We start from the raw sequence: 13721 nt of genomic DNA, 5'->3' as shown, positions 1-13721 counted from the left end.
TCGGTTTGGGGCAAACGCAATGAAGGCAAGTGTGCAGCGGCAGCTCTTGGCCGGCTCAAAGGAACGTGCCCATGGCCAGAAAAGACGGGTTCTGAGTCGCTACCAGGCCTTAGCCTCTAGCTCTTCCAGTCCCCGCGTTTTTTCCCCCCCTCCCAGCCATGTGGCCCGCGCGTCCCTCCGCCCCTGACTCCGCTCGCCCGACCAGGGCCTGGCTCCGCCCACCATGCCTGGGCCGCGTCTGGCTCCACCCACTCTCCCAGGACCGCGGCCGGCGGCCGAGGGGCGGGGCGCGCCGGGAGGAGCCGCACTCGCGAGCGGGAGGGGGATCCGCCGAGGAGTTACGGGAAAGTTGGTCCGAGTTCCTGGAGTTTCCCCTGTGTTTCCCGGGGCTCGGCCGGCCGGTGCCCCGGCTCCTCGCCTCCCTCCGTCCTTCACCGCCCACCAGATCCCTCCTTCTGTCCCCCGCCGCCATGGAGCAGCCGCCAGCGCCCAAGAGGTAACGAACGTGGGGAACCGGGAGAAGGAGGGAGGCGGCGGCCGCGGGCGGGGGCGGCTAGGCCAGGCCGGACCGCGACCCCCTTTGCGACTGCGGGGCCCAGACCAGGCCCGTCGGGAGTCGGAGGCACGTCCGAGTGCCGGGCCGCGTCTGTCCACACGCCGACGGGGCCCGAGGGGAGGCCGAGCCTCGCCTCTCCCGCGGCCGCGGGGCCTGGCGGCGTGGAAAGTCGCTGGGCAGCGCCGGGCTCCCCGTGGCCGGACTCCTGGGCCGGGAGGATTTTTCCCTCCGGGCAAGTTCACGAAGCCCCGAGACGTGAAACTAGGAAATTAATTAGGCAGCTTACAGCTATGTAGGCGTTCTTGTCAAATGTTTTTCATAATACTGCCTTTTATTTGAGAAGGCGGGTTATTTATTTACAGTTTAAGGAATTCAATATTAATAGCTACACAGTCTGTAAAACTTGTGGATATACTGCCCTGACAGGTGTTCTTCTCCCTATCGCCGTCAAGTTCAAAAGTATTTATGGATGCAAGGCAGTGAGAATCTTAAATTAGAACCCCTCCCTCCTATAGTTTTTTTGTATTTCTTCTAGCATATAAAAATAGTGATGCTTTGGTATTTACTGTTAGTTTATATTTCATGTTTAATGTATCGGAAGAGTAAGAGTACACAGTAGATACTTTTAAACTAATATTTGAAATGATCTAGCTAAATCAAGGCTGTCCATTGATATAAGTTCATAGTGGGTATTTTTCCCCCCAAGGATGAATCAGTGTCAATTAACTGATGTTGTTTAAAACATTTAACCTAGGTCTTTCATTTTTAATTTATAAAATGTACTAATCTCTCTCCCAGATAGTGCTGTTGTGAAGATTAAGGAGTTATTGGGTTTTGATACTTAGCGATCTTTAGATGAAAGGTGATATATTCAGGAACATGGAATAATTGAAAAGGTAGGAACTTTGTGAACTGTTGTGAATTGGGTAACTAGACATGTGAGCCTTAAGGCCTGGAAACCATCTGTTCAGGTGAAGAAAGGGGGGTTGTGGAGGGGTTTCCAAAAGAGACCTGCTATCACACAGAGCCCTTCATAGATTCTTATCTGGCATTTTGTAAAGTATTGAATTCTAGTGTTGACTAGACACCCAGTTTTAATACCATAGAAAAAAAATGGGAAGGGGGGCACCTGTGACATAATGCCCGAGGGCCAACTTAAGTCCAAATTGCAGTAGAGGTTCTCTCTATTCATTAGCTCTGAGTGCTCAAAGTTTCATTATAGGTGTAAGGGAACCCCTGGCCTTGTAGGGGCATTAGAAAACCTAGAGGGGTCAGGGGGAGACAGTGGTGGTGTATGTAACCATTCCATGGTCATTTATACTTTGCAAAGTGGTGCTTGCACATCTAACAGGCTTATTTTTAGCTCTCTTCAGAGAGACTTGTGTTGATCCAGGAAGGCATTTCTGAAGAGCAAGATATGTGACATTAATCCCATATATTCGAATATGGCTTAAAATTTTTTCATAGCATTTGCATTTTCACAATATCATCATTGCAACCCTATTAAATAGTTTGGATTACAGGCATTGATCCTGTTTTATAGCTGAGGACACCAAAAGAGTTTGCCACACGGAAGGCTGTGACAGGGATTACTGACTGAGTTTTTTCCTCCCTGTTGATCATTACCTTCTAATAATAAAATATAGCTGCCATTAAGGTCCTTTTATTTGCCAGGAACTTTATATACACATTCCTTTATTTTATTGTCCTAAGAAACAGAGATCTTGGCTCTGTAATTTACTATGCTTGTTCTATGTTTAATTTCTTCATCTGTAAAGTGTGTTGTGAGGATTAAATGAGGGCGTGTGTAAAGTGCTTACTTAGCCCAGTGCTTCGCAATGTGTTTGATGATGTTAAATGTTGTTAGTTTATTTTTTCCTTATTAATCGAAAGTCAGGTCAAATAATCTGGTCGGGGGGGGGAATGCCAGAACGCTGAGTCTGATTGGCTGTACGGGGCTGCGCATCCTCTCACTGTGTATAGTGATACCTCTTTCTTAAAACTCGCTTGCTTGCTTAGCCTTCCATGATGTGGTGGTCATTTCTGGGTACAGTCTTGTGGGTCCTTGGCTTGTTCTTTTCCTGATCTCTGTAGGAATGTCACTTTGCTTTTCTCCCTTGGGTAGCTCACTTTGACATGCTCACATGTATATTGCTGGTGTTCAAGTCTGGATGACCAACAGCTGCTATTTGGTTGGTATTTTTGATTTTTTCATGCAGATCCACTCTTTCGTTATTCCATCTAGTTTGTCCCTAGGTCCTGTTGAATTCTCCACCAAAAGTCTGAATTCATCTTCTTTTCCCTTTTTCATTTTTGATATTCCTACCCCATTCCTGGGTTTTATGACAGTCATACGTGATTTACAGAAGTGCCTTCCAACTAGGTGCTTTAATGCAGTAGTTTTCAAAAATTTTTAGCAGTAGAAAGGCTCTGTAGGGAGTAGAGATAGGGCACTAGGACCTGGTTCTCAGTGCTTTACCACCTTCTCTTCCCCTTTTGCTTCCCTACAGAACCTCCTAATGACCCATAGGAGTCTGTTTACTTTAGTTCATCCTGCACATGGCTTCTGATTTGTTTTGTTAAAACATCACTTCCCCCATGCTTTTCCTTTTTTTTTTTTTTTTTTTTTTGGATTGGGGCACATTAGTCTACTTAGTACCCAAGACTCCTATCCCTTGGTCTCAGACTTAATCCCCAGGCTTTGTTACTCTTCTCCAAAATGAATCTGTTCTAAAGTTTCCCTTTTGTTTTTTATTTAGGTTGTAGGCTATGGGTACTCCCAACTTTGCCTTTGTTCATGCTTTTCCTTTAGAGAAGTTTATGTTAGTTTTTGCTAGTAATCTATGTTTTATTCTTCCTTCAAGGCCTGCTTCATAAAGTATCTTACTTGAGTGCTTTCTAGCCTGGAGTATTTCTCTGTATTCCTAATATTATATCCCTCTGAGTGTGTGCCATCTTCATATTGTTCTTTTTTCAATTACAAAATTTTAGATATTCAAAAGCTAATTTAATAAGTACTTTTGTATCACAGCTTTAGAAGTAAAATATTACAAATATAGTTGAAGCTCCCTAAGTATGTCTCTTCTCAGTTGCATTCCCTCCCTCTCCCCCAAAGGGTAGTCACTGTCCTGAATTGGGTATTTGTTATTCCCATACATGTCTTTATATTTTTAGCGTGTTGTTAATATGTATCTGACCTGGTATTAGGCCTGGGTGTTAGGCCTGCCTTTGCTCTTTGGTATCATCCTTTTCCTCTGGGAATTGGAGATTCCACTGTGCAGCCAGATCTGAGAATCATGACCAGAGGATCTGGAAGGCCCCTCTTACCTCATTTCATTGATTTGGTCTCACCAACCAGGCTGTGTTAAATATAGGCAATAGATGTGGTCACCTATGGTCCCTGACTTAAGGTATCAGAATAGCTTTTAGATTCCCCAGGTTTCCTTAAAAGGTCTGTCACCGAGGTCTTTATAAGTCCTTATTAAAATGAAGTTCCTCTGGGAAGGAAGTCCATCAAATGGTTATTAATTATTAGCCCTTTGGTAAGTTGAGTTTCTCAGATTTCTCTGTAGGGGAACTGCTAGATGAAAGAAAAATGACCACACAGTAGATAAGTTTTGATAGATAGGAAAGGAAATGATCAGAACATGGGCTCTTCACCAAGTAGAACGTTCATAAAAGGGGAGGTCGGCCTCTATGAAAGACAGGTGGTGGGTAGCATGAAAACTCTGGTTGCTTGAGGATAGGTAGTCATATATACCGCCTATATAGTTGTTAAAGAGCGGACAGAATTCATTGCTGGAGAGATATACTGTATCAGACAGGCCTTGTTCCTCAGTTAGATGATAGAATTAATAGTTATTTAAAACGTAAAATGCATTGGTTAAGGTATATTTGGAGGAAAAGTTGGTGTGGGACAGTGAAAACACTGGAAGGATAAGAAGAGAGTAAGCCACTGAAATTTACTTTCAAGATGGATAAGGAGAGTTCTTTGATTTAAGCTATGGTTGGATTCTTTGGCAGTTTTTTTTTCTTTTTTTTTTTTTATAGTGTGTAAAGGTAGTTGGGGGAAGTAAAGTTGAAGACTCAAGGTAAAATATTAGGGTTATACAGTGCATTCAATGAAAAGTGAAGGTAAGGAAACCATTATTTCATAAGGGAAAGTGTTGCTATGAATAAATGGAATATCAGTCAGAAGATAAATTAGTAGGGAATGAAAAAGTGAAAGTAAAAGGATGGTGGAGCACCTGGGTGGCTCAGTGAGTTGACCGTCTGACTTTAGCTCAGGTCATGATCTTGTGGGTTCGTGAGTTCAAGCCCCATGTGGGCTAGCTGCTGTCAGTGTGGATCCCACTTCGGATCCTCTGTCCCCTTCTCTCTGTCCCTCCCTGCTTGTGCTTTCTCAAATATAAATGAACATTAAAAGAAAAAAAAGGATGATGATACAGGAGGGTAAAGTATAAGGTATTCATAGATTCCTCAGCATGAGAAGCCATTATCAATCAGCCTGTAGCATCAGTAGCCCTGACCTTAGACCAGAAATTGGGAATGCAGATAAACAGACAGCAGGAACTGTCAACTCTTAGAATTGAATTGTGTGGGACAAAGCAACAAATCAGTTAAGTAGGTACTAGGGTATGACAAAAATCATGAAGACATTGCAATGACAAGAGTTATGGGCTTCATTTTATGTCTGTATTACTGATTCATGCGCCCTTGGAATGTTACAAAGTAAAATTCTTCTGTGCTTATTATAGTAGAGATTCACTAAGGGGGGAGCTAGAGTTCTCTTTGAGAAGATGACCTCTAAGAAAAAAAAAAAAACAAAAAACAAAGGCCAATAGCCTCAAGTAGGCCCTGCGGGGAGCTCCCAACTTTAGAGGCAAGCTAGGGGAGGAGGTTCTGAGTAGTTCAGAGGGAAAGAAAAGAAACAGGAGCATCTCTTTAATGACAGGGTCCCTAAACGTATCTGTCCTCCCTTTGGCTTTTCTCAGTTAACTGGGGATGGCACCATCTCCTTTGTAATTGACTTAAGTCCTGTAGATGGGACCAGTCAATTGGCTCTTCCTTCCTAAAGAGGGAACGGTAACATCTGGAGCTGGTCCTGGTGAGCAAACTTCAGTTGCACCATAAGACAGGAGATAAACTCAGTCTTTGGCCAACCTGAGGCAAAGATTAATTTATCCTTTGTTCTTTAAGGGGCTGAGAGATAGCATATATTAGAACCGAAGAATTAGTTAGAAATGTAAAGAAAAAGGTAAACATATATTAAACATAGCTGGGTTGAAATTTGTTTTTCTTAAGTCATCTAAATGCTCATTCTAGAAGTGTGTATCAGTAGAGGTTTAATAACAAAAGGCTTAGGGGTACCTGGGTGGCTCAGTCGGTTAAGCATCCGACTCTTGGTTTCAGCTCAGGTTCTCATGGTTTGGGAGTTTGAACCCTACATCCGCTTTGCGCTGATAGTGCAGAGCCTGCTTGGAATTCTCTCTTTCTCTCTCTCTGCCCCTCCCCAGCTTACGTGTTATATCTCTCTTTCTCTCTCAAAATAAATACATTAATTAAAAAAAATCATAAAAGGTTTAAATTGAGTACTTCTAGATTCTGGATTGTAGAGGTGGGGGGAAGTGCTTTGAATTTAATTTTTCTGGTTTCAAAGAAGTCTGTGTTCAACTAAAGGTACCGTCACTTCAGGCCATCATATATTAGTGGCTCTCAAAAAATTAAAAAAAAAAAATTGATGGTGAAACCCAGGACAGGCCCACATACATATCAAATTAAAACAAGTTTCATACAACGTACTATGTAGGATGTTTTTGGTATTTTTCTACTTTCTGTTCTGTTTCATTGAAAAACTGCTGGTCATGGTCCACCAAATTATTTTCATGACCTTCTAATGGGTTGTGATCTGCAGTTTGAAAAAACATTGCTGGCTTATGTTGTAGTGACAGTCAAGAAACTTATCTCATTTTAGACTCCATCCTCATACTTAAAAGCTCTATGATGGCATTGCCAGAGGAATCCAGACTGGGGTAACTACCTATATACACAATAGAGATATTCTTTAAGAATCTAAAAAGGATAGTGGTGGTAGGGAGAAAGGAAGCTGTAATTTAAAAGTCACAGTATTTTGAACATTTTATATAGGTCCAAATTGAAGTATGGGAAAATGGAAAACTGTGGTCTATGATGTCTGACAGAGTTCACAAAAGAATATGTAATACATAAAGGTTGCTATCAGGCAAAGGCTCATTTGCCTCCTGGTGTAGAATGACCCCGTGCAAAGCTATAATTATGATTGCCTCAATTTCTGACTTCCTACTAGTTCTCCCCTTCCTAAATAACAAAGGTCTTTAGTTTTTCTGCGAAGGAAAAATTTATACTATCTCATAGAAACTTTCTTTTTTATTTGATCCAAGTCTCTTTTTTGTTGAGATCTTATTTGAATTGCCTCATATTTTAGGATTATTCTAATTTCAATTCTTAGCTCTTCAATTCTTAGAATCCTAGAACAGATTCTATATTTGAAATGTCTCATTACAACTGGTTTTTCCACAGAATCTAAAGTTGAATAGATACAAATAAGTATGTAAATAGATATGTATAAATATTAAAAATAAGTTCATTGTTTGCATGCCACGAATAATAAGGTACAGATTACCTTGAACTTCTTAAAAGTATCTTAAAGGACATAACTTACAAAATGACTTCATAGCAAAGTGAGAATTGTAGAAAACAGTTAATATTGCTGATAATTAATATAGGTAGAGATGTGATAGTATAGTGGGTTCTGAATTAGTTTATAAATTTTACATGATACCAGACACCTTAGTAAAGAGGTCAAATAGAGTAACATTTTCAGATAGTTGCGGATATCTTGATATAAATATTAGTATCTTGGTATACACACACACACTCTCACGCTTAGAAAATGGGAAATTGTTGAGCATATGTGATTCCAAAGATGAGATAGTTTCTATATTCAGAATACAGAATGTTACTACTGTCTGTCCAGATCATTTTTCATTTTCAGGATTTTTGATTTTGTGAGACCATTGGACCTAGAGTCCTGTAGTTGGAGAATGCAAGTTAAAATTATTTTTTGTAATTTAGGTAGACCTTTTACATATTTGAGGAAAGCATAAGTTAAAGGTAATACACATTTAATTTCCCTGACTCTTTCGCTCTGGAGCTAGGTGATCTCTCCTGAGTCTGCTGAGTTGCCCCATTCTCCTATTTCTTTCTAAAACTGGCTTTCTTTACTCATTGATCATTGCTCATGACAGAAATTGGCTGTCAGCCTTGAGTTCATTCAATTGCTCATTTATTCATATATTAGTAATTATTAATTAACTGCCTTTCAAATGCTACATATTGGGTGCATTGTTAAATGTAGCAGTTGAAATCTTTGACCTCATAGAAGAACATACACTCCAGTTGGAGTTTGAGCTGTGAAGGAGAGAAATAGCTCGTATTGATAGAGAAGAATGGTGGAACCTGTTTTATAGGATGGTTGGACAGGGCTTCTCTGAGAAGGTAATACTAAAGCTGTGACATGGGGTTGTGAGAAGTTATCCTCGTGAGTAGCTGGAAAGAGTATTCCAGGCAGAGGGAAAGCTGTGAGAAGGCCTGGAGGTGGCAAAGAGTTTAGTGTGTGGGAGGAATTGAAATGAGGCCACTGTGGCTGGATTGTAAAATGGGAGAAAGTGGTTGGAGATGAGGTCAGAGAAATGGGCAGAGAGTCAATGATGCAGGCCATGGAAAGGAATTTGGATGTAAGAGTGCAGTGGGCTGTCATTAAAGGGTTTTAAGCAGAATTTTAAGCAGTTTATGCTTTTAAAAGCAATCATTCTGGTTGGTTTGGGTAGAATAGATTGTAGAGGGTTAAGAATAAAAGCAGGGAAACAAGTTAGGAATCTATTGGAATAGTTCATGGTTAGGTGGTGGAATCAGTGGAGATGGAGAGAAGTGTGGATAGATTTAAATTATATTTTGGAGTTGGAAATGAAGGACTTACTGATACAATAGATGTGGGGATTGAGGAAGAGATTGTCAATTCTGGCCCTTAGGTTTTGTGTTTGAGCAAATTGGGAGTGGAGAAGACCTGGAGAGGAACAGGTTTGGGTACCTTATAGTCTATTTCTTAGAATTTCCAACTCCCAGAAAAGTGAATGTGTTGGGCTTGAAATGTGGTATTAGGTGGTTCCCTTAGGAGAGGAAGTGGATTGGGAGGAAATAATGGACACTAACTTCTTTTTTAACCTCTTTTTTCACTGTATGAGTCTAGAGAATGGGGAACATACCAAACCTTTGTTAGGTGTTTGCAACATTCAGGTGTCCTGGTGACCTGCTATTAAAAAATGTTTTTACTAGGGGCACCTGGGTGGCTCAGTCGGTTGGGCGTCCGACTTCAGCTCAGGTCATGATCTCACAGTCTGTGAGTTCGAGCCCCGTGTCGGGCTCTGTGCTGGCAGCTTAGAGCCTGGAGCCTGCTTCAGATTCTGTGTCTTCCTCTCTCTCTGCCCCTCCTCTGCTCATGCTCTGTCTCTCTCTGTCTCAGAAATAAATAAAAACGTCAAAAAAAATTAAAAAAAATGTTTTTACTGCAAAAAAAAAGCATCAGTAAAAAACAGGTGTATGGCTTAAGGCAGACACCTTTGTAATCACCAGTCAGGTTAAGAAAAAGAACTCTGCCACACTCCCTTCCTAGTGTTCCATCCCAGTCACAGCTGCCTTTCCCCATAAGTAACCCTTATCCTGACTTTTATAGTAATAACTTAAATGTGCATTGCTAAACACTCTAGGGTTAGTCTTGCCAATTAAAAAAAATAGTTTTTATAGGAGTTGTTACTTTTATTATTATTTTTAATGTTTATTTATTTTTGAGGGAGCACAAGTGGGAGAAGGGGAGAGAGAGAGGAGGACATAGGATCCAAAGCAGGCTCTGCACTGACGGCAGTGAGCCTGATGGGCTTGAACTCATGAACCATGAGATCATGACCTGAGCCAAAGTCAGACGTTCAACTGACTGAGCCACCCAGGTGCCCAAGGAGTTGTCATTTTTAATCTTTACATTAGTTTCTCTATCCCTTTTCTTTCCTTTTTCCTGTTGAAGAACTCAAGCTGTTTATAGTTTTTCACAGCCTGGATTTTGCTGACAGCTTACACAAGGTGCAATTCTAGATATTCTTTTGCCCTCCATATTTTCTGCAAATGGGTAACTGGATCCAGAGACTGATGGGCTCAGTTTTGATCCCATAGGAATTGTTATAGGTGGTGTTTGGCAAGACTGTATTAGTCACTTCGTGTCTAGTTGTGTCTCTTTTTTCTGATATTAGCAGCTGCTGATGGTTAGTGCTTATTTCTGTTAATTCATTGGATGTTGCAAAATGGTGAATTTCTAAATACATCATTTTGTTTTCATTTATTAGTTGGAATGTTTTTATAGAGAATCACCTCCCTCATCTTTTGTTTGATTACCCAGTGGTACACTTTATAAAATAAAACAGGATAAATGCTGGATTCTTCCCCTTTATTTACACATTTTCAAGAGAATGAATTAGTTCCCTATTTTTCTCCAAAGGGAAGCAATTCTTTTTTTTTTTTTTTTAAGTGCCATTAGGAGCTAATGGATTTAAGCATATTTGATGGATTTTATTTTATTTTTTAAAGTTTATTCATTTATTTTTTAGAGAGAGTACACGTGGGAGGGACAGAGAGAGACAGGAAGAGAGAGAATCCCAAGCAGGCTCTACACCGTCGGTGCAGAGCCCGATGTGGGGCTCGAACTCACAAATCATGACATCATGACCTGAGCTGAAACCAAGAGTTGGACACTTAACCAGCTGAGCCACCAGGCACCCCATATTTGATGGATTTTAATCCATTGCAGTTACTGTTGCTGAAATTCAAAGTGTCCCCCCGTCTTTCGTCAGTGGAAGTCCCTTCAGGGACAACGTGACCTGTAGCTTCCTTGTTGTCTGCAGTGATAAGATATTCAGGGCTCATTATGTCCATTTCCTGTCCTGGATCCGGAATCAACCATTTGTCCAAGAAGCACTACTTTCTTTTAGTGAGAAATGGTATTTCAGGACCTTAACCCTGGCACTAGTGTGGTTAGTGCCACTTTAATTTTAAATAGTGTTTTTTTTTCACAAATAGGAGAACTGACTCATTCTTTCCAACTGTGGGATGCTGTGTCAAAAAATCTGATAGCACTGGAAGTTTTGAGCTTCTTCCTCTGGATAATCTCTGCCATACCTTTATTTTTCTAAGTTTTAAGCCAGAAATTGGGCATGTGTAGACAAATTCTATGGTAGAGACTATTTTGAGTGGACTTTTACCTTCATGTTCTCCCTTCTCTTACTTTGGTTACCCTTTGACCCACTATTATCCTAATATCCAGCCTTACTTCTTTCTCACCTCCTTAGGGTTTTAGGTGACCTAGTTTCTTCTTTTCTTAAACAAAAAAGATAAGAAAATAAAAGAATCCAAGACAAAAACCACCACTAGTGATAAGATTAGATTTCAGGCCTTATTTTTTAAGGTAGACCTTTTAGCTTGCTTTGTCTTGCATACATAAAAGTATATCTGTCTGTGCACAAACAAAATTCAAGGGCACCTTTTGAGGCTGCTGTATAAATCCGATTCTAACTGACTACAGTATGATGAATTGCAAAATGAAGTATATCCAGATATGAAATGCCGTATGTTATTCCTTTTTAGTTTTGATATCAGCCCCTTTAGTTAAGTTTTATTGTGCTTTTGATTAGATAATACAGGGTATTTGTCTCAGTGATGTGGGTAATTTACATTTGATGCTGTGTCACATAACTTTAGAAAGAGTTAGTTTTGGTGTAATCACTTACTGTATTAAAAGACATTAGGTTGGATCTATAAATTGATACGTTGAACCTATAAGTTGATCTATTGTCTTGCAGTTAAACAGCAACCAGTAATTATTTTCCAATGATTATCCATTCAAACATTTTTAGTAATCAGTGAAATTTGGATCATAGAGAAATGATTGCCATGAAAAAAATTTATAGTTTATGTAATTTCTAAGAATTATAAGAAATAAATGTCAAATTAAATGATGGAATGGCTGGGGCGCCTGGGTGGCTCAGTCGGTTGAGCGGCCGACTTCGGCTCAGGTCATGATCTCGCGGTCCGTGAGTTTGAGCCCCGCATCGGGCTCTGTGCTGACAGCTCAGAGCCTGGAGCCTGTTTCAAATTCTGTGTCTCCCTCTCTCTGACCCTCCCCTGTTCATGCTCTGCCTCTCCCTGTCGCAAAAATAAATAAAAAACGTTAAAAAAAAATAAAAATAAAATAAATGATGGAATGGCATAAAATTCCAGTGGAAATTAAAAATGTATGTACTAATTAACTCTGGAGAAGAAAGTGTTTTGATGATTTTCTTTCCCTGCAGAAGGAATTTTTCTTCCATGAACTAGATTCTTATTGTATACTTCCAAGGCTTTTTGTTTTTGTTTTTCTAATAGAAGAGAATTCAGGTACTAGGCTAATGATAAGACAGTGGGATTCCCCTCTCTGCCTTTTATATAGACTCTCAGCACTTGATTAGATAGCTTTAATTAATATTCATAAATCCTCGTGATTTCAAAGAGCCTGTCAAAATAGTGATATGGTTATAATTTTAACTATAGTTAGCATCATTGTGAAGTATGGTGTACCACGTAATGGGTTTTTCAAATAAATGAAGTAAACCACTTTAAGCAATATATTTCAAGTATTTTACAAACACTTTTATATAGCCAGTTTTGACTGAAATCATACCAAAATGAAGGCACTTGGCTCAGTCTTCTGAAACTTCAAGAAAGCAAATCATCTTCTTGCTTTTCTTGTTCATAAAAAGTCATAGAGGCAGTTCATAGAACCGTTCATAATTTTAGTTCATAGAAACAGTCAAGTGTGCTCTTTTGGTGTTTTTGAAGCTTTGTTGCTGTATGTAACTGGTTTTCCCCTAAACTTAGTCTTGTCTTTTACTGTTATCTGTCATTTTCATTACTATGTCCTTCTTTAAACTGCTACTTATCTCAGAAATAATGACCTGACCTGACAGCTGCTCTCCCTTTCCGAAAGTAAAATACATGCATGTTGTGTCCGTTTTTGCTTATTAGAGGTCTTTTTCTCTTCTGGGTTCATAGCACATCTTGAAATTATCTTTTTACCAAGAGGAGGAACATTATATGCAGTGAAGGGGAGAAAAAATTATTCCAAACTTCCCTAAGTTCTTAAGTTTTAATATGAAAATAACCAAATTTTTCATCCAAAAGGGAACAGGTTATTACCTTAAGCCCACAGAATTCAGCTAAAAAATATTTCTGTCATTTTAGAACATTACTTAGATTTTGGTAACTCATGATATTATTACAAAAGTGCATTGGAATTTCAGAGGGTATTTATACTCATGCAAATACTGTAGCATTACACTTAGAATTGTTTATTTTTAATTTCTATGGGCAAAGTATTTAGGCTATTTATCTTTCTTATAATCAAAATTTTTTTCTATTAGATATCCTTGGGATTTTAAAATTTTATTTTTATTTCTAAAAAAACAAAACCAAACAGGTAAAAATAACCCCAATTTAGAAAAGCAAAAATTACTGAAGCACCTGGGTGGCTCAGTCAGTTAGGTGTCCCACTTCAGCTCAGGTCATGATCTCTCGGTTTGTGAGTTTCAGCCCTGTGTCTGGCCCTGTGCTGACAGCTCAGGCCTGGAGCCTCCTTCAGATTCTGTTTCTCCCTCTCTCTCTGCCCCTTCCTTGCTCGTGCCCTGTCTCTGTCTCTCTCTCGAAAATAAATAAACATTAAAAAAAAAGCAAAAATTGTTTTCATAAAGGATCGTAATCCTCTTAATTTGTTTACAAAGAACCACAGAGAAATACTGAGAAATGGCTTCATATGTACTGTTACTGTGTAATCAAACTGTGCTGAGAAATCAAGCAGGATAGTGTCCATCTGCACAAATAGCAGAACTGAGCCACTGTCTTCACAGTTCTCGTCTCTATTTATGAAAGTCTGTAAACATTAAACAGAAAGCAGAGTACACAACTCACTGAATGATACGCATGTTAATACTGTCATAGTTTAAACTTTCCTTGAAATTACACTTTTATTAATGTAGGTATACCTGTAATGTAT

The 13721-nt window shown here is 39.6% G+C and overlaps 1 protein-coding gene across 1 annotated transcript in view; it reads left to right on the top strand.

Annotated features, from left to right (window-relative positions):
• Positions 1-288: 288 nt before the first annotated feature.
• The window catches only part of STK3 (serine/threonine kinase 3), a 292559-nt gene continuing 279126 nt past the window's right edge, over positions 289-13721 (top strand). Inside the window, exon 1 of the mRNA XM_042972682.1 lies at positions 289-496. Within this exon, the coding sequence (XP_042828616.1) occupies positions 471-496 (26 nt within the window). The 5' untranslated portion in view covers positions 289-470. The remainder of the gene's footprint in view (positions 497-13721) is intronic.

This window comes from Panthera tigris, chromosome F2, assembly GCF_018350195.1.
Source record: "Panthera tigris isolate Pti1 chromosome F2, P.tigris_Pti1_mat1.1, whole genome shotgun sequence".
Taxonomy (NCBI): Eukaryota; Metazoa; Chordata; class Mammalia; order Carnivora; family Felidae; genus Panthera; species Panthera tigris.
This window is presented reverse-complemented; position numbering and strand designations above follow the sequence as displayed.